The sequence below is a fragment of the Nyctereutes procyonoides genome, unplaced genomic scaffold, assembly GCF_905146905.1.
Source record: "Nyctereutes procyonoides isolate TBG_1078 unplaced genomic scaffold, NYPRO_anot_genome, whole genome shotgun sequence".
Lineage (NCBI taxonomy): Eukaryota > Metazoa > Chordata > Mammalia > Carnivora > Canidae > Nyctereutes > Nyctereutes procyonoides.
In genome coordinates, this window is record NW_026575021.1 from 10,806,248 (window position 1) to 10,827,559 (window position 21,312).

General features: G+C 40.4%; 1 protein-coding gene across 2 annotated transcripts in view; it reads left to right on the top strand.

Annotated features, from left to right (window-relative positions):
- The window catches only part of TEC (tec protein tyrosine kinase), a 133,869-nt gene that overhangs the window by 85,703 nt on the left and 26,854 nt on the right, over positions 1 to 21,312 (top strand). For both annotated transcript variants that reach the window (XM_055339380.1, XM_055339371.1), the window contains exons 3-7: positions 12,361 to 12,465; positions 13,960 to 14,041; positions 14,703 to 14,831; positions 16,942 to 16,982; positions 18,111 to 18,286. In XM_055339380.1, coding sequence (XP_055195355.1) covers positions 12,361 to 12,465; positions 13,960 to 14,041; positions 14,703 to 14,831; positions 16,942 to 16,982; positions 18,111 to 18,286 — 533 coding nt within the window. The remainder of the gene's footprint in view (positions 1 to 12,360; positions 12,466 to 13,959; positions 14,042 to 14,702; positions 14,832 to 16,941; positions 16,983 to 18,110; positions 18,287 to 21,312) is intronic.

The following is a 21,312-nucleotide window of genomic DNA, read 5'->3' on the forward strand; positions in this document are numbered from 1 at the left end:
TGTTTGCATGTACAAGTATTCTATAATAAACAAAGTCATTTACCATGTACTCTTTTTAAACTAGCTTCTTTCGTTCAGAAGATTAATTTGAAATACATCTATTTTGTTGTGTCAGTATTATATTTTTTATTACTGAGTCATATTCCACGGTATGGATGTGACACTATTTGTGTATCCATTCATCCGTTGATGGGCATTTGGATTGTTTCCAGTTTTCAGCTATTAGAAATAAGCTGCTATGAATATTCTTGTGCACATCTTTGTGCGCTCAGATGCCTTCATTTATCTTGAGTTAATACAATGACTGTATTGCATTAATCTCCATATCTCTTGTGCTTAGCACATTATCTAGCATCTAGTAGATACCAGCAAATGTTGTCCTAAGAGTTTGCTGGATTTTTCCTACTTTTCTATGGTAATTGATAGGTTAAGACTCACGCACTTTTAAAAATTGCTACCTAAAATATTTTTTTTTGTTTCAAGAGAAAGAGTAGTTCTGCTATTGTCCTGTTTCCCTAGTATGTTCTGTGGTGTTTTATACACTATAGTCAAGCTTAATTGTCTACTCCTAAATTTTTTTTGAAGTTCTTGGACTATTTACTGAATTCCTCAATGGAGAAAGTGGAGAAATATTGGTATGTTACCCAAAGAAATAATGTAAAAGCCAGTAAAATATTCAAAAGATCTCCATTGAATCTTTTTTTTTCTTATTGAAATCTGTAACAAAAATAGAGACTATCTTTGGGGGAAAAAAGAATTTCAATGCTGAACATTTTTAGAAATCTAATTTTTATTATTTTTTTGAATTTTAAATTTTTTTTAGAAATCTTACTTTTAAAGGCAAAAAATAATTATGCAAAAATAAACTTTAAAAAGTGTTTTTTACTTTTTTTTTAAAAGATTTTTTTATTTATTTATTCATGGCAGACAGAGAGGGAGAGAGGCAGAGATACAGGAAGAGGGAGAGGGAGAAGCAGGCTCCATGCAGAGAGCCTGACGTGGGACTCGATCCCAGGTCTACAGGATCACACCCCAGGCCGAAGGTGGCGCCAAACCGCTGGGCTACTGGGGCTGCCCAAAAATAAACTTTATTAATGATTATGACAGGCTGGATATTATGCTGAGTGGTTTATGAGCATATCACAGTTTGTCCTCGTGATAATCTAGGTTGGGTCATTTTAATATCCCCATTTGACATATGAGGAAATGGAAACTAAAAGAGGTTAATTCATTTGCATGGAGCCATAGAGCTGGCATTTAAACTAAATGTTTAAACTCCTTGCTAAGCTCCTGGCTCTCCCCTGAGCCAGATACACAGCAGGGCTCCATCTCATGACCCTGAGATCATGACCTGAGCTGAAATCAAGAGTTGGATGCTTCCTTTTTTTTTTTTTTTAATTTATTTGAGAGGTAGAGAGAGGAAGAGGGACTGAGAAAGAGCGAGCTAGTGAGTGTGTGAGCAGGAGGAGGAGGAGAGGGAGAGGGAGAAGCAGACTCCCCACTGAGCAGGGTGCCCCATGCTGGACTCAGTCCTGGGAACCTGGGATCCTGACCTGAGCCAAAGGCAGATGCTGAACCCACTGAGTCCCTCAGGTGCCCCATAACTTCTGACTTTATATTTAAAGTCACTTTTTATACTCCTCATCACTTGCGTTGGGCAGTCTGTTTCTGATCACCTCCTATTAGGCAGAGTTCTAGGTGGACAGAAATATCCAGTCTCTTGTTCTCTAGCAGTGGAACTTGTGGCTGTCTGGCACCTGCAGATCCAACAGACCCAAGATAATGTTTTGTCTGTAATTACTGTTCTATTTCTTGCCCAAAATTTAAAGTGAGTTTTGGCTGAGAACCCTCATTAGTCCAGTTGGGCATCAAAATGTGTGTTTGTGTGTGTGTGTGTGTGTGTGTGTGTGTGTGTGTGTGTTACTTACTACCTAGATTATAAGGTCTCTGCAGGTAGGAAGTATATCCTGCGTCCCAGATTTCTTAGTTCTTGCTAAAGAGTCTTTCGACATCACTCTAGCTGGAAATCCTGGAGTTACAGAGGTCATCTCCCAGTAAGATTTCACATGCACCTGGGAGGAACACTGTAGAGTGAGAGTAAGAGAGCTTTGTTAATTTGGGAGTAATAACATAATCAGAATCTAGTGTAGAAGGTGACTCCTTGCTTCTCTCTTTTTAAAAGGAGGCCTATGACAGCCTAGTGTTTAGGTATGCCAATTCATAGAATTTATTCATGTTTTAAAAACTGGAAAATTCATGGTTGTAATCTGATTAACACTTACCTACTGTTTGACTGTATGATATAAGGCTCCAGGTATCAGCATATATACTCAAATAGTCAGGAGAGGTGAACTATTTCCATGATATTGTGCTTACAGGCCTAAATGTTGAAGGATATACTGGTAGTAAGCATCCTGAATCCCGTGGTATCTAGCTTAGCACGCCAAACATATGGTATTTCATATATTAGGTACTGGCTATGGGCTGTCCTTTCTGACCACTCTGCCATGTGAGAGCCCTTTCTGCCTCTGTGGCCCGGTTGCAGATTTTCCAGTGTTCTGCTCTTGACATTTTTGGAGAGATGGAGTAGTATAATGGTTAATAATAATAATAATAATAATAATAATAAAAATGGTTATTCTAATGGTTATTACAAAGCTTAACTGAGTTTGCCTTTATCAATTCATAGGACAGTTGCTGGCACATAGTTCTGCATGTCAACCTATTATTGCATTTTTCAAATATGTTTATTATTCAAATAACCTATTATTGTGTTTATTATGCAATTATTCACCCAGGGCGTCTCATCATTTCACACCTATGCTGTCAGGTTCAGAACCCAAATCCTAACACCGAGTTTCAGATAAGTTCTCACTTCCCACTAAAAGATATACCTGTGCACCAGTCTCAGCAGTAAATGTGTCCGAACAAGAGAACTGCCCCAGGATTCAAATGTTGCTGTAAAAACCTATTCTCTATTTTCTGCATTTTCTGGATGTAATCAGTAAGGACTATTGAAACTCGGTGGAATAGGAACAAGTAGGCATTGGGAATTGTGTAGGAATGTGTATCTTTGAGGAGAGAGGTAGCTGAGATTTATTTGTTTATTTTATAGAGAGAGAGAGCGAGCTAAGAGCATGCGTGTGCTTAGGGTGAGGGGCACAGGGAGAGGGAGAGAGAGAGAATCTCAAACAGACTGCTGGCTGAACATGGAGCTAGACACAGGGCTGGATTCTAGGACCCTGAGATCATGACCTACGCTGAAATCAAGAGTCAGATGCTGACCTGACTGAGCCACCCAGGCACGCCCCCCTTAAAAAGAAATTTTATGCCTGTCAGCACTCCATTGTCTTGTGGTCCCCTGAATCTTCCACTGGATTTTCTCATCCAACTGGATCACAAAGGAGGTGATAAAACATGAAGGATGGTATGCAAGGTTTTAGAGGACAGGTAGTGATCACTTCCACGTGCACTCCCCTGGCTAGAGTTCAGTTCTATGCCCTCACCTAAATGCATGATGATGAGAAAATGCAGTGGAGCTGGGCACCCAGAAAGAAGAAAATGTGATGACCTGAGATCATTGGCATCCTCTCTGCTCCCAGGGGTTTAGAATCTTTGGATTGAATTAGAAGTCTGGAATTCCTTGAATTCTGAAGTCTGTTAACAGGAAATTTATGAACTAAAGGATCCATATGTATTGGTTTCTACCTAACTCATTCTAATTTTTGCCTATTAAAAAAATTAAACTAGTAAAATCACTTTTAGACTTATTTCAAAACACACATGTTAATAAGTTTTGCTTTCAACTGTAATAAACCTAGCTGGTAATAGTTTCTAGAAATGTTTTTGGGTCACAAAAGTGATTTGGGAAGGGGGTTGCCAGAAATATAGAAAAGTCCTAAGAGGAAATGGCTATTCAAGAAAAAAAACTTTTGGGGAGCATCTGGGTGACTCAGTGGTTGAGCGTCTGCCTTTGTCTCAGGTCGTGATCCTGGGGTCCTGTTCTGGGATCGAGTCTCACATCAGGCTCACAAATAAAATCTTAAAAAAAGAAAAGAAAAGAAACTTTTTAAATACGGTGAAAATAGTATCTCCAGAACCTTGTGGGGTTTTTTTGTTGTTTTTGTTGTTGTTTTGTTGTGTTGTGTGTGTGTTTAAAAGCACTCTACAAAATGTGAGGCACTTAGGTCAATTGCTATTATATGTTGTTTAAAAGGGAGGGAAAAAAAGGATGCCAAGTTTTCATTTTTACTTTTTTTTTCATTTTTCAATAGAATTCAGCCCTTGGTAAAGAAGGAGGCATTTTATCATACAGCCATCAAGTCAGAAATGCCATAAATTTTATTTATTTTACTTCTCCTGATGCCATAGAGATCTACTTCAAATTGTTCTCAGTATCCACACACATACACACAAAAGTCAAATCTATCCTGAGATTTTCTTTGTTTCTCATGATTAATGCGTCCTGCTGCTCTTAGGCCCATTCTTTGAACTGTGTCCTGAGGAGAAAGGGAAAAGAACTACCCTCATGAATAAAATAGGCCTTGCTCATTGGAGATTTTTAGTAGACTACGTCATTTTCATTCCTTTTTTTTTTTTCTTAAAGATTTTATTTATTTGAGAGAGAGCACAAGCAGTGGGGAGGGGTAGAGAGAGAAGCAGACTCTCTGCTAAGCAGGGCACCTACTGTGGGGCTCCATCCCAGGACCCCGGGATCATGACCCGAGCCAAAGGCAGCCCCTTAACCGACTGAGCCACCCAGGCGCCCCGTTCCTTTCCTTTTTAAGAGTTGACAGGAATTTTTTAGCTATGTAATATTGACTCATCTGGACTTTCATTGTGAACAACTGTTGTTCTTCTTGACCTTTAGCAAATGTCTGATTGTAAACGCCTTAAAACCAAGAGATTCTATACTTGTTCATCTCCTATCATGGTTCTTCGGTATCTGTGCCTTGCGGGTGGTAGGGGGAAGCCAAATCTGTCTTTGATGAATGTGGCTAAATGAAAGCACCCTCCTGATGGAATGCAGTGAGTGCTAACAGCAGCTTTCGTGCTACCCATCTGCTGAGGACCGCAGGTTCTAGGAATTTAAAATTTTGTTTTCTTAATTTGATGGCAATATTTTATACAACTCCCCCAGCAATATAATAGGTGTGTGTGCGCGCGCGCGCGTGTGTATATATATACACACACACACACACATATATCTAAAACATTTTTTTGGGATCTCTGGGTGGCGCAGCGGTTTGGCACCTGCCTTTGGCCCAGAGTGTGATCCTGGAGACCCGGGATCGAATCCCACGTCGGGCTCCCGGTGCATGGAGCCTGCTTCTCCCTCTGCCTGTGTCTCTGTGCCTTTCTCTCTCTCTCTCTCTCTCTCTGACTATCATAAATAAAAAATAAAATAAAAAAAATAAAAAATAAAAAAAATTTTTTGGTCTGTATTTTGTCTACATTTTTTGTCTGTATTTTTTGGGTAGTTCCTTGTCACTGAATATGCCATGTCAGCAGCCCATCTTTGGGTTTGTATTTATGATGTTTTAATTGTTGTGGCCTATTGAGAAAGAAACAGTGGCTGATTGAACACTAAGCAATTTAGTAGTGCCAAATGGAGGCCTAATCCCAGGATGGCAGCGTGTGTATAAGCAGAGGTTCCCATAGTTGAAATTGAGAGAAAGGGTGGAGGTGGTTGTCACACAGGCTATAGTAATGCAAGCTTGTAGATGCCAAAAGAACTGGCTTTGGGACAGAAACTCAACTCCAGCAAACATCCATGCATCACATTCAAGTAATGGTAATTTAAATCTTATTTTTTGTGTAGTTTTGTTTGTATTTAATTTATGAACTAGCTTTGGTCTTAAAGGCATTAAGAGCCATAAGCATAAGAAATTTCCACTTATTTTATGTGTGTAGTTAGTAAAGTGATATCAAGTTACTCAAGTGTGTGACAAGATGAGAAATTAAACAAGAGTTCAAATCCTGGTTCATTGTGTGACTTTTGGCAATTATACCCTTTAAATCTTGATTTCTTCATCTGTTAAATGCGGTGACAACAGTTCTCAAATAATGCTGTGAAAATTCATTGAATCATCGCTGTGAAGAGGTTAACAAGTGCCTGATTCATAGTGAGTGCTCCACAATTGTTAGATTTTGACATAATTTTAATTTTTATCATAAGAGTCCAAAAATATTCTAGCTTGAGAGACCTGGAGTCAAGTAAACGCATTCCTGTTTTTGAGAGCTCTGGGTTCAGTTGTGGCTCACCTCTTAGCCAATCTTGTAACTGCTCATAGTTTCATAACAACTTCCCAGAGTTGTGAAAACTAATTAATAGTAAATGCTGCATTTAGGGGAATGACTTCATATGCCATACTCTGTACTAAGCACCTATGTGCATTAACTTTATTCCTGCTAAAAGCTTAGCAAAGTGAATAGTAGTGTCCTCTTCCTACAGACAGGGGAACTGAGAGAGAGGGACAGAGTTTGCCCTAGGCCATACGGCTTCTAAGTGGCAAAGCAGAGCCTGCTCTCAGGGTCTCCCTGTTTCCATAGCTCGTGCCCTCTTCCTGAGATCCTATGGCAATGTGAGAGTGATTCATCCAGCACATTTCTTCTGTGGCATGCAGCTGAGAATAGCCCCATTAGGAATAAAAGCTGTGATGGGAAAAGAGGAGGGATCATTTGTAAGATGGGAGGACATTTTTGGTTGGGTATTTCACTGTGCCTAATGGGGACTCGAATACCTGGGGAGTAGGGAGGACAAAGGGTGTCCTGAAGATAAATGGCTGACTTCCCAAATATACCTGGAGCCAGCCCTGGATGCTTGCATACATTCAAAAAAATGTCATTTCATTAAGTTAGGATTGATATTCTTAAAATACTGAGTGTTCTGGAAATTAGAGGGAAACAGAATACCTTTAAGACTGGCTGGGGGACAGGATCTCTTGCATTTACCTCCTAGTTCTGGCATTCAGTTGATGCATAGTTTGAAGCAAGTTATAGTTCATCTCTAGATCTAGTTTCCCCACTTGTGCTAGTTTAGAAATGTGTAAAATGGCTATTACATAACTCATTTTCAAGCTTGGTAAAGTATATAGAGGATATGCACGCAAGAGAGGAGATACATATATCCTGTGTTATACACACACATACACACACACACACACAGTGTCACGCAGACTTCTTTGCACACTAGATTAGCGCACACGTTTAACGAACATCTGCTAAGTGCCAGATAGATTTTTCAGCTTGCGTGATTCAAACATGAGTAAGGTGACATGTTAGCTTAATCGTGATTTTCAATCTGGGCAGCATGAAGGGTATAGAAATAAAAGGGAAACTTCTCACCAAACTTGTAACGACCTTGGGTATTTCTCCTTGGGCCACAATATTAACAATACTGTATAGCATACTTCAGTAATCACGAAGCAGTGATAAATAGTCTGAATGGAGAAAAAAATCTGTTATATGTCTCTTCTCAGTGTAAACTCTGGTTCACCAGAGTGTGAAGACCAGGTGTCAAGAGGGCAGGCACATGGCTCTTTCAGTAACTCTTAGGGTTCCCTAAGGCAGGTCGGTCTCCTAATCCTTCCAAACCTTTTCTTCCTCAACCTAACCTAACCTCCCAGGGTTCCCTGAGGTGTGATTAGAAAAAGGTTCTGCTATATATACAACATATGTGTTGAGAATTCTCTTTACTGTAGAGATTTTGATAAGCATTGCTGAGTACGAGCCTCATATTTTCAATTCCCTCCAAACATTTCCGGTGGGCTGTCCAATAGTCAACTCAGACAACATGTCCCAAAGTTGTCTCAAATCTGACTCTTCTGTGTTCCTTGTGGTGGTTCATGGTGTTGGTGTCTACTGGTCACTCGGGCTCAAAATCCATGAGGTTTCCTGCCTCCTTCCTCTCACTTAATCTCCACACTTAATTGATGCCAGAGTTTTGTGGACTCTCTCTTCTAATGCTCGGGTGTCCCTGCTTTCCTCAGCCGATTTATTACCATTGACTGGGTTTGTGACCTCACCATCTATCACCTGAACTGCCACAGCAGGCTCCTGGCTAGCCTCCCTGTCTCCATCCATTTGTCACCTTGCCAGTAACGTTTGCCATTTCAAAAACAAACCTCAGCACAGCATTCTTCATTCCAAACTCCTACATCTGGCTGGTCATGTAGGCATCTTCCTAATTTGGTCTTAAATAACCTTTTTGGTGTCGTTTCCTACACTTCCCCTCAACCACCCTGCACCACAATGAATTTTTTTCTGTTCCCTAAATGAGTGCTTTTTTGCTTCTGCCTGAAGTTTTTTTTTTTCCTCCTCTACTTTCTCTACAGGAAAATTCCTACTTATCCTTTAGAAACCAAATCAAAGTGATACTTCCCCCCTGAAACTTCTCCAACTTCTCTTGGCCCAATCACTGGCCCACTCCATAACACATGAGTTCACATGGGTTTGTCATTATTTGATATGAATCATTTGTCTCTTCTCCTTTCACCCAGTATATTACTGTGAACCCCTCTTAGGGAGACCCTCAACCCTCTTCCGTAACTTTGAAGCTCCAGCACACAATGTCATGCTTGGTGTCTGATCAGGGTTTGCTGGAGCGGTAGTTAAAATCATGGATGAGCAGCTTACATTTGAACCTTTATCTGCAAATCCCAATATTAGTGCAGTACGTGAATAGATTGTATATCACAGAACATGAATTTAGGGGGCATAAGTCAGCCCAATATACAGGCCATCCTAAATTTTCTGGTATAGATTGATCTGCATTTAACAGCTGTGTTTAGTTGCAAAGGCAGGTGGTGGGTGGAGATGAGTATCTCAGAAACAGACCGTATATAGCCTGCTGCCCAAGGGTGAAGAGGCTGTTAGGTGATAAATGACCCCTGAGAGCAATGTCGGGAAAAACACCATGATGTCAACAGTGATTTTCTCCAGGGTTGGGAGACTAAGGGCCGTTTGATTTTCTTCAGGCTGTTAGTATTTTCTAAGGTTTCTACAGTGAACACATGTGATTTCTTAATAGGAGGATGATGCTCTGGCAATTGCTTCCACCCCATTGCCCGGCACAGGCCCCAGGAGCAGGGTGGGTGGCTCTGTTGGACCAGACCTCTTAACGCCATGTCTCAGGTTTTTCACAAACCAGGCCTACTCACCTTTCCATGCTGCCTCATGCACCCTGTACTTCAGCCACGCTGGCCTTTTTTTGCTACTTACTTATTTCCTGGAGCAAACTTATAGACATCATATTCTAAGCCAGACACGATTCTAAGCCCTTGGTAAATACTAAGTCATTTAATTCTCCTAGCTGCTATTATTCCTGTTTTCCATATGAGGCAGCCGAGGTCATTCTGGATTATGTTTTTCTTCGTAGGTGCTGTTTACTTCTTCTTTGTCATGTGCTGTTCAGTCCCTCCCTGTCGTATCAGCATTTCTCTTCCAGAATTGGCCTTTCAGCTCCAGCTCCTCTGTGTCCATGCACATCTTTTTTTTTTTTTTTTGGTGCATCATTTTTATATATAGTACTTACAACATGGTATACTCAGTACTGTCTTTCTTGGGCAAGTTACTTCATTTTAGTTCCTTCCCTCTGTAAAATGCGTCTAGTAATAGTTCCCTCACAGAGTTTGTGAGGACTAAATGGCATAATATTTGAGCTACAGGCCCAGGAAGTGAGCCCCCCCTCAGGCTGTGTATTCCTTGACACGGTTGCTGACACAGGACAGGTGTTGTCATGTGGGAAACAGAAGGAAAGAGAGAGTAGGAAAACCTAGGATGACTCAAAGTCAAGGCCACTCAGGGAGAATAGAGTGGTGGCACTTTCAAAGACCTCATGTGAGTGGGTGACAGTCAAGCAAAGGCTGTTGGGTTTGATCACTGGTGATGTGTTTGAGACTGGCTTAGCAGGCTGTGGTGAGGTGGGAGGTAGATTGTGAGTGGCTAAGGAGGAGGAGTGGGCAGGAAGGAAATGAAGGCTTAGGGTGTAGTCGTCTTCTATTTCAGGAAGGGAAGAGAAAAGTGAGGGCGATAGCAGGGCCAGAAGAAGGGTTCTTGGTATGGATGGGAGGCCCAAATGTGTCTATAGGTAGAAGGAAGTTCCTCAGAAAAGCACAGCTGGGGAGAATGTTCCTCTTTCTACCCTGGCTGAAGCTTGGTCCATGCTCAGAATCCTTGTTGCCTTTCCCTGGGGACTTGGCTCCATTCGTGCTGTTACTTGTTTGCAGTTGGGATATGCTAGGGCTCAGTAGGCTTTGGAGTCCGCTGGTGTTCTTGGGTAATATATTTAGTTGGTCTGAGCTGCAGTTTCCTTAACTTCTCCAAGAGACAGGATAAAAGAGAGAGAGAGAGAGAGAGAGAAAAAAGATAAATCTTAGAATGCTTTTGATCTCCAGATGAAAGAAGTTGGAGGATGTGCTTGTGGGATGGCTGCTCTCTTCCCCATAAAGCAGTGAGGGAGCTCATCTGCTGGGACAAAGGGAATAGGAAGGGTTTGTAGTTCTGATAAGACTGGTGTTCTCCATGGAGGCCACCAGGTTCTCTCCGCTAGAGATAGACGAAGGAGATGAGGAGCAGCACTGAGGGCCTGGGTAAGCATAGAAAAGAAAGTTAGGATTATCATTGACCTTCTGCAATCAGGTGTGAAGGAATAAGGACGGTGTGGGTAGAACTAGGCACTGATAAAATAGTCAAGGGATATATGGGATTTGTGCAGGGAGTGGGGGAGGGAGGAAAGAGAGAGAAAGATGAAATGATGAAATGACCTCTGGAATCGTCTAGTCAGTCAGATGGGAGCTGGTGTTCTGGGAGAGTGGGAAGTTCTGAAAGTCTTAGGGTGACCAGCCAGAGCAGGTTCCTGGGAGCCAGATAGGGGGCCCAAAGGTTGTGACCAGAGAACAATTTTAGAATATTCAGTGAAGCAATTTTGAATGACTAGTGCCAGGGGGTGGCTGGGTTACCCCAAATATTACAGGGATCTTCCTTTCTCTACTTTTCCTTCTATTCTTTATCATGTGAATATCTACTACCCTCTTCCCAAAAGTAACTTTAGTCTTTATACAGTTTGTGTGTGTGTGTGTGTGTGTGTGTGTGTGTGTGTGGAATATATCAGTTACTATTGTGCAGTAAACATTTTTTATTTCTACATTGTGTTTGTAATGGGATTTTAATGGGTGTATTTTATCAACTTATGTTTGCACATGCTACTATGTATCCTTATGGATTTTTTTCCCTTTGATAAGTTCTCTGGTGTGAAATTAGTATGCTTAAGGGTGGAGGGAGGTCTTGATATGTCCTTATTTATTTGATGCAGGTAGAATTGCAGTGAGCAGAAAGAGGGCAATAGAGAAGTAAAGTAGAACATCCAACAATAGAATCTGAATGGAAGTTCTTTGTGAATATCCCAGGTCCACCTCACATCCTCCTGAGTTCTGTGTGTTGCAGGAGATGTAACTAGTTAGAATTTGCATCTGTGATCAAGTACCTGGAGTTTTTTTTTCTTTAAGATTTACTATTATGTTAATTAATTAATTAATTTAGATTTTATGTATTCATGAGAGACACACACACAGAGAGAGACAGAGAGAGAGAGAGAGAGAGAGAGAGACAGGCAGAGGGAGAAGCAGGCTCCCTGTGGGGAGCCTGATGTGGGACTCGATCCCAGGACCCTGGATCGCACCCTGAGCCAAAGGCAGATGTTCAACCACTTAGCCAACCAGGCATCCCTATTATTTTAAATTATTTATTTGAGAGAGAGCAAGTGAGAGAGAGAGAGAGAGAGCACGTGGGTTGCAGGGGGAGCGGCAGAGGGAGAGGGAGAGACTCTCATGTAGACTCTACACTGCGCATGGAGCCCAAGGGTAGGGCCTGACCTCACAGTCCTGAGATCACACCCATGAGATCTGTACCTGAGCCAAAATCGAGAGTCAGGCATGCGACCAACTGAGCCACCCAGGCGCCCCTGCAAGTACCTGGAGTTTTGCTTGGTTTGGTCTTCAGTGTTGGGGGGGCAGTGGGGATGGAGTGCTGTCATCAAGGCATTGAATTAAGAGGGGAAGGTGACAAAAAGGAGTCCATTCCTGTGTTCTAGAGTGTTTGGGGGGCAAGGATAGGAAAATTTAATCTTTAGAAATAAATGAAAATAATCGCTTTTTTTTTTAAAAAAAAATCTCTTTTATTACAGTTCTGACAATGTTAGTATTTTGAACAGTTTTACAATAAATGGAGACATGATTTAGGTAATTATTGAGAAAATTGTAATATTTTGAATCCATGATTTCTTTAACAAACATTTCTATTAATAACATTTTTTCTTAGATGTTATGATTGCAATAGTTCTTTTTTTTTTTCTTTTAACAGAAAAAATACAGGAAGGGATTTATTGATGTTTCAAAAATCAAGTGTGTGGAAATAGTGAAGAATGATGATGTTGTTATTCCCTGCCAAAACAAATACCCATTTCAGGTGAGCTGACATGTTATTTTTTTAAATTTTTTTTTTGCCACAGTGTAATTCTGGGCTTTTAGTCATGCTTACTATTTGACATTATAGTTTCCTGCCATCGCTTTGTTGGTTGATTAAAAACATTTTTTTTGTTCAGCTTTAGTGAGGTACAGTTGACAGATAGGAATTGTATATATTTAAGGTGTACAACTTGATGTTTTGATATATGTATCCATTGTGAAATGATCACAGTTGAGCTAATTAACATATCCATCACTTCACATAATTACCCTCCCTCCCTCCCTTCCTTCCTTCCTTCCTTCCTTCCTTCCTTCCTTCCTTCCTTCCTGTTTGTGAGCACTTGAGACCTACCCTCTTAGCAGATTCCAGATATTCAATACAGTACCATTAACGGTAGTCACCATGCTGTACATTAGATTTCTAGAACTCACTCGTGTTCCTTAACTGGAACTTTGTATGCTCTGGCCAACATCTCCCTATTTACCCCTCCTCCCTGTCCCTGAAAACCACCACTCTGCGTCTATGAATTTGACTATTTTAGATTCCACCTAGAGTGAGATCATGTAGTATTTGTCTTTCTGTGTCAGAAGGGAGGGGGTTTCTAGCCTTGTATTTCTTGTTAGCCAGTCAGGGTGCTCCTGCCTTGTGACTGTGATCAAGCGTAAAGTGACAGACCAAAGACAAAATGTGGGGGTTAGTTTCCCAGGCTGAATTTTATTACTAATATTAAAAAATATATATTAAGAATAAAACTTGACTTTCGCATCAGGAGTTACCTCTAAAAGAGGTACTGTGGTTCACAGAGTGGGCTGTGCAGTCAGGATCCTGGTTTTCTGGATTACTAGCCAGATGAGATGGACCAGGTTAAGTAGCACAACATTAGGGGGCACCCTGTGCAGTGTATTGTACATGAATGGTGCCTGGATTTAGACAGCAGTGGAAGGTCTGGGGGGCAGCTTTAGTCTCCTCCTCTGTAAAATGTAAATACTGATGCCTCACTGGTAGGATTAATTGCATTAATGCCTATAAAGCACATAGTATAGAGTCGGGATAGTGTTTAATAAAGTTAGCTACTGCCATTATTTATAGTGGCAAAAGGGAGGTATAGCAGTGACGCTGAAAGAGTAGTCCATTTGTGTAAAATATTATTCAGAAAAATACAAGATTAGAATAATGCCAGGCTACATCAAACTTAAGGATCTTCAGTTAATCAGATTGTAAGAAATAAGATTAGTGAAGCTTCTTGGCCTCTATATATTTTTTTTTTCTATAAAAACACAGTCCCTTGCAAAATGTGTTTCCCACTTGATCTAGACACGAAGAATAGATAGCTTTCGTAAGAAAGGAAGGTAGGTTCTCTGGATCCGAGGTAAGTCACTTGTATTTGATCACTTCAGAATCATTTATGGATGCCTTTGTTCCAGGGGCTCTGTGCTAGATAGTAGTGCTGTGTCGAAGTATTTCTCACCTATCCCATCGTTTGTTTTACTTTAGGTGGTTCACGATGCCAACACACTCTACGTTTTTGCACCTAGTGCACAAAGCAGGGACCGGTGGGTGAAGAAGTTAAAAGAAGGTAAAACTCATAATGAAGTATTAACTGCACATAATTTTAGAATATGACATTGTTACCACTAAAAGAGAAATACAGCTAATGTATCTTACATTTATAATCTTTTAATCCATAATAAGTGTTTCTCTTGAGGACATCCTGCAACTTTGATGCATGTTGAAGACAACCTCCTTTTTTTAATCTGGTTCTTTCTAGGGGTATACACATCGCTTCCAAAAAATGCCTGCTTTCATTTAATGTCTAATACATTTAAAGATGAGAAAGCCCTGGGCTTTTAAGATAATAGGATTTTATTTTCTAAGAAATATGTAGTCAGCGTTTAGTGTGGATGAATTGACTTGCGTGTAGAGTGTCTAAATGGGTGATTTGCACTGGGCAGGCCCCATCCCTTCTTCTGCTGAACAGAATGGTGTGGGCTGACTTTTGTGTTTATCCATCATGGTAGAGCAGAGGTCACTTCTGCTAACAGGGGGCTTTGTGAAAATAAGAAGGTCAAAGAGAAGCATAGAGATTTTCTGCATGTGGGGCTGTATAATGGTATGAGGTGTTTTCATAATAAATGTAGCATCTGAGAAATTGAGAATGATCGACAGTGTTATGTACAAAACACTCTGTCATTTCTGTTTTTACATCACTAATCATTTAATGTGTCTGTGAATTACAGAAATAAAGAACAACAATAATATCATGATTAAATATCATCCTAAATTCTGGGCAGACGGAAGTTATCAGTGTTGCAGACAAACTGAAAAATTAGCCCCTGGATGTGAAAAATATAATCTTTTTGAGAGTAGTAAGTATTTATTTTATTTTGTAATTATACGTGTGCAGGATATACATACCATTGGTATAGTGTGAAAGTGGCTTGGTTTTGATTTTGATGTTGGTTAACTATGACCTTTACACCTTATAGCACCGTGTAAGTGTAGGGTGGGTGTTTTTTTTTTTTTTAAAGATTTTATTTATTTATTCATGAGAGATACAGAGAGAGAGAGAGAAGCAGAGACAGGCAGAGGGAGAAGCTGGCTCCATGTGAGGAGCCTGACGTGGGACTTGATCCTGGGTCTCCAGGACCACACCCTGGGCCAAAGGCAGGCGCTAAACCTCTGAGCCACCTAGGGATCCCCAGTGGGTGTATTTTGTATGAATAATTATGTTTATTTAGCAGTGGGGCTGTCTCCATGGAATCAAAAGGTCTGTTTTCAAGAGATTGATTGATTGATTGATTGATTGATTGATTGATTGAAGAGTATGCAGAGTGAGTGAGAACACAAGTAGGGGGAGAGGGAGAAGCAGGCTCCCTGCTGAGCCCCAGTGCAGGGCTTGATTCCAGGACCCTGGGATCATGACCTAAGCTGAAGGCAACCCCTTCACCGACTGAGCCACCCAGGTGCCCCTAGAGCTTTTATCACAATATGGAAGCCTGCTCAAAGCGACCCTATTAAAGTGTGAACCTAGTGTGGCACCATCAGCAGCTCCCCCCCCCCAGCTTTATTAAGGTCTAATTGGCAAATAAAATTAAAAGCTATTTAAAGTGTACAGTGTGATGATTTGGTATACTTATGTGTCATGAAAGAACTCTTCCCATGGAGTTAGTTACGACATCCATTACCTTACGTGTTTTTACCTTTTTGTGTGTTTGTGCGAGAATATTTAAGTTCTACTCTCTTAGTACATTTCAGTTACACACTACAGTGTTGTCAACTCAAGTCACCAAGTTATGCATTAGACCCTCAGACCTGATTCAACTTAAAAGTGAAACTTTGTGCCCTCTACCAACATCTCTATTTCCCTCCCCTCACCGCCAATCTCCTGGCAACCACTTTTTCTACTCTGTTACTATGAGTTTGACTTTTTTTTTTAATCCCACATGTAAGTGATACCATATGATATTTGTCTTTTTTTTTTTTTTCTGTTTGGCTTATCCATTTAATATATGCCCTCCGTGCTGTTGCAAATGGCAGGATTTCCTTCTTTTTAAAAGCTGGGCAGCATTCCATCACACACACACACACACACACACACACACATTTTCTTTATCCATTCATCCGTTGATGGACATTTAGGTTGTTTTCATACCTTGGCTATTGTGAATAATGCTACTGTGAATATGGAAATGCAAATATCTTTTCAAGTTACTGCTTTCCTTCGCTTTGTGTATATACCCAGAGTGGGATTGCTGAGTCATATGATACTCTATTTTTAATTTCTTGAGGGGCCACCATACTGTATTCCATAGTGGTTGCATTCTAGCAAGAGTGCACGAGGCTTCCCTTTTCTCCACACCTTCCTAGCAATTGTTACCTCCTGTGTTTTTGATAGTAGTTGTTTTGGTAGGTTTGAGGTGACATTCCATTGTGGTTTTGATTTGCATTTCCCTGATGATGAATGACAGACAATGAGCACCTCTTACTGTACCTCTTGGCCATCTGAATGTCTTCTTTGGAAAAATAGCTATTCAGGCCCTTTGCAACATTTTTAAATTGAGTTACTTGAGTTTTCTGGCTATTGAGTTACATGACTTCCTTGTATATTTTGGATATTAACCCTGTATCAGATATGTGGTTTACAAGTATTTTCTCTTCCTCTCTAAGCTGCCTTTTCATTTTGTTGATGGTTTCCTTTGCCGAGTAGAAGCTTTTTAGTTTGTCGCACTCTCACTTGTTTACCAAGAATAGAATGTTGCCCTGATCCCTCTGGCATTTAGCCCATTCAGGAAGGCAGAAAACAGACAAGCTTATAGCATTTTAAATTCTTCTCTGAAATAGTGATACAAGCAACGTGCACCAGAGTGAGAGATTCCAAGTCGATTTCTTGTCTATGTGTTCATTTTCATTTTTTGTTAAAACTCTCAGTCGTTGGTAGCTGGCATTTTAACCTACTTTTGTTGTTGTCATTTTCAGGTATAAAAAAAGCACTACCTCCAGCACCAGAAACAAAGAAGGTAGGTGGTCTTTACCTTTTGGAAGTATTTGCAGCTTGAATAAATTAAGTTTATACTCATTCACATGATTCTGCCCCTTTTCCCCCACATATCATATCAGAAACAGATATACTAAGGATTTGTTGATTTTTTTTGGTATCAAATAATATTAACTTAATTATATCAGAGATTATCATTGGAGCCCTCTCTTCATCTGGCATTTTGCTTGTATTTTGGCCTCAGGAATTGTAGAAGAGGTGTGGGACTTCAAAGGAATATTTCAGTCTTAAGACCACAGTATTATGACAAAGAAGTGACTTCAGTGATTTAACGATATGCCTTTGAATAGTGGGGGAGGGTTGGAAACACATGTACTTGGGACCCAGATAGCACCTGATCCAATGTGATGTGGTACGAGTGACTCTGGGTGGATTACTTAAACCACTATTTCCTCAGTTGTAAAATGGGAATTATATGCTCTGTTTCATAGGATCAATATTAAGAATAAATGAGAAAAAGTGTGTTAGGTACTAAGTGCATGTCTTGCACATAGTAGGCACAAAGAAATGCAGATTGCTCTGAGAGAGGAGACCTGATGAAAGACTCATTTTCCAGTGTACCTTTTCCCCTTTGCAGGCCATTTGAATGGTGGGTCTACCTTTAGTCCTCCGGTTTCTTTTCTTTTTTTTTTTTTTAAAGATTTTGTTTATTTATTCATGAGAGACACACACACAGAGAGAGAGGCAGAGACACAGGCACAGGCTCCATGCAGGGAGCCCAACGTGGGACTCGATCCCAGGTCTCCAGGATCACACCCTGGGCTGAAGGCCACACTAAACCGCTGAGCCACCGGGGCTGCCCAGTCCTCTGGTTTCTACTCACATACTGTGCATTGCTGTCCTGGGAGGGCTACCCTGACACCGAACAAAGGCTTTTTGATGTTTAAAGAGGGTTTTTACTCATGTCCTATATTTTGAAACCCAGTAGCACCCATATCATCAAAGTCATGAGAGGGTTCCCCAAATTGTATTAGGTAGACTTGAGGTTTCTGCTTTATTCTCTGGTGGTGTGTGAGTCATTTAATGTTTTACTTCACACCCAGTTTCAAACAGAATGACTAAATTTTCATATGTTGTTGTCTTTCTTTAGCGAAGGCCTCCCCCACCAATTCCACCTGAAGAAGAGGATAATAGTGAAGAAATCGTTGTAGCCATGTACGATTTCCAAGCAACAGAGGCACATGATCTCAGATTAGAGAGAGGACAAGAGTATATTATATTAGAAAAGAATGATGTTCATTGGTGGAGAGCAAGAGATAAATACGGGTAAGGGTTTCCTCTCTGTGTATGACACGCAGTGGGTGGGTTGGGTTGGAAGTTAAGTGCTGAGTGAGAAAAGGATCATCTGTAACTATTATGTAATGAGACTAGTTCAGCCAAAGGTAAATGAAAGTACACGTTATTAATTTGCAGTAACACAACGTATTCTTAGTCATGACTCAATAAATGTAAATGGATCAGCCACTTCTTTCTAGAAATTAGAATGTATTACATTTGTCTCTTTCTCATTCATTATATGTTTAATCGATTATTTTGATCCTGGAGGAGTGACATTGTAGGTTTTTCTCACCTGAGGTAAGTAATCTTACATTTTTCTGAGATAGAGAATGTGTGTATGTGTATATGTGTGTGCACATACGTGCATTTGTGTGTTTGTATAAAATACATATATACACATATAAGCAAGACACTTAAAAATGGGGCTTCTGGGTGGCTCAGTCTGTTGAGTGTCTGACTTTGGATTTCAGCTCAGGTCATGATCCCAGGGTGGTGGGATCAAGCCCTGCATCAGGATCTGCACTGAGGGTGAAGTCTGAGTTTCTTTCCCCTCCCTCTGCTCTTCCCTCTCCTTGCTCTCTCTCAAATAAATCTAAAAATCTAAAAAAGAGAAAGAAATGCTTAAAAACAAGCATTATTTGTACAAAATAATTTTGGATTTAAGGGAACAGTCATTTCAACCTTAGCATTGGTAAGTGATGAGTAAATATGGATAAATGTAGGAGATGGGTATCTTTTAGGCTTTATTAAAGAAACAATATCCTGTGCCTATCTCTGAAATATAATCCTGTTTAAATTCTGAGTTCCTGTGGATGAAAAAAGGAGGAATTCTTTTGTCCTGGCCAGAGCATACCCTCCCTCCAAATCTGCTTTCTCACCTCCTTGCTGCATCCCCCAATTATAATTCTCTATTCCTCACTTCATTTCTGGACTTATTTCCCAATCCTCCCAATTGTTTTTTGGTGGTTTTTTTTTTTTAGAGTATTTATTTTTTATTTTTATTATTTTTTATTTTATTTTTTTTAAAGATTTTATTTATTCATAGAGATGCAGAGAGAGAGAGAGAGAGAGAGAGAGAAAGCGAGGCAGAGACACAGGCAGAGGGAGAAGCAGGCTCCATGCAGGGAGCCTGACGTGGGACTCGATCCAGGGTCTCCAGATCATGCCGTGGGCTGCAGGCAGCGCTAAACCACTGTGCCACCGGGGCTGCCCTTTTTTAGAGTATTTAAAAGTAGATTCAAATCATTCTGTCGTTTCACCCCTAAGTCTAACACTAAAGATGTTTTTAAACAACTGCTATGTCATTATCATACTTAATAATAATTAAATAAATACCACCTGTAGATTTTCCCCTAACATTTTCAGGATTGGGGGAAGAATACAAATGAAAGTCCGCATGTCATATATCTAAATATTTGGAAACCCTAAGTCAGGCTAACAAACTGGTAAATAAAATAATATTTATCCTTTCACTTGACAAATGTACCTTCCAAATGACAAGAAAGCAAGGTTTGAATTGGAGTCCCATGCCTGAATGTGACTGTGCACGGAGGGCTGGCTCTCTGGGGTGCTTTCCTTCCCTGTTCCCTTCTTCCCCAGCACCAACCCCCATGCACCATGTGGATCTCCCAGCCATATATCCAAGCTCTGTCCACAACTCTTGTAGAATCCACTTCCCAGCTTGGCCACTCCTTGGACTTGGGCTAGATGGAGTTGCACATAACCAGAATAATTTGCTTTTCAGAGTATGAAAGGTGGAAAGGTCTGCGTTGGCCTTAGCAATGGACAGAGAATTTGGGGGTCCTCGTTACCCAGATGATGATCTAGAAAAGGGCTGAGAGAACACAGAATTTAGCATCTCTTGAAAGTGTGAGGTCATGGCAGGGGACCTTCTGGTCAAGGTCTAAGGATGGTACTGATTATGTAATTCCATTTCCCCTTCATTAGCTCTAATAAATATTTATTTAGTTTAATTAAGATGAAAGTTGCCTTTGGCTGATTTGTCTTTTATTCTACAATAGTTCCCATCCTTTTTTTTCCCCCCCATTTTTGACTTATTGATGAAACCAGGTCATTTACCCTACAAAATGAGCCACAATCTAGATTAAGCTAATTGCTTTCACATGGTGTCATTTACTATGTCTCTGCCTCTATTTCCTATAACTTGTAATCTAGAGGCTTGATCATTAGAAGTTGATATCTGGTTGTCCCACTTCTAATGAGGTGAAGATGACTCAGTGGTCCAGCTGATGATAAAGTTCTTCATCAGGGTTTCACCTAATGATTTTGGCATTCATTAGTGATTAGTGCTTAGATCCATTATTTCATTAGGGGTTGTAAAATGGTAATTTTCTAGCTTTGTCATTCTGTCTGCATTTATTGACTCTCTAAAGAACTGCCTCATCAACCAGTTTATTTAGTTTGTGCAACAAAGGCAAGAAAAATTTTTGATTTTTTTTTCCTTTTATCAATTTTCAAAATGATAATCAGTTGATGACTGAGCCTCCCCTAGTGATAACAGTGGTAACCAATAATTGTTTTTTTGTTTTTTTTTAATTTTTTTTTAAATTTTTATTTATTTATGATAGTCACAGAGAGAGAGAGGGGGCAGAGACATAGGCAGAGGGAGAAGCAGGCTCCATGCACCGGGAGCCCGATGTGGGATTCGATCCCGGGTCTCCAGGATCGCGCCCTGGGCCAAAGGCAGGCGCCAAACCGCTGCACCACCCAGGGATCCCTGTTTTAAGGATTATTATGGATGCATATTGCAACCATTGTGGTCGTTATTCTTTTTTGCTTGAATTGACCTATCTTAGGTCAGTGATAGCTGGTTTTGGTTGGGACCTCTTTGATCTTTCTTAGCTTCCTTGCTTTATGGGTAAAATGAAACAGCTCAAGTTCATCTTGTATTTTGCCTGGCCAGACCTTCAATGTGCCATTTTCCCAAGGAATCCTGGCTTTTCTTTAGTGAGATAGTGTTTGGACAACAATTGGATTGCTAGGATTCTAATTAC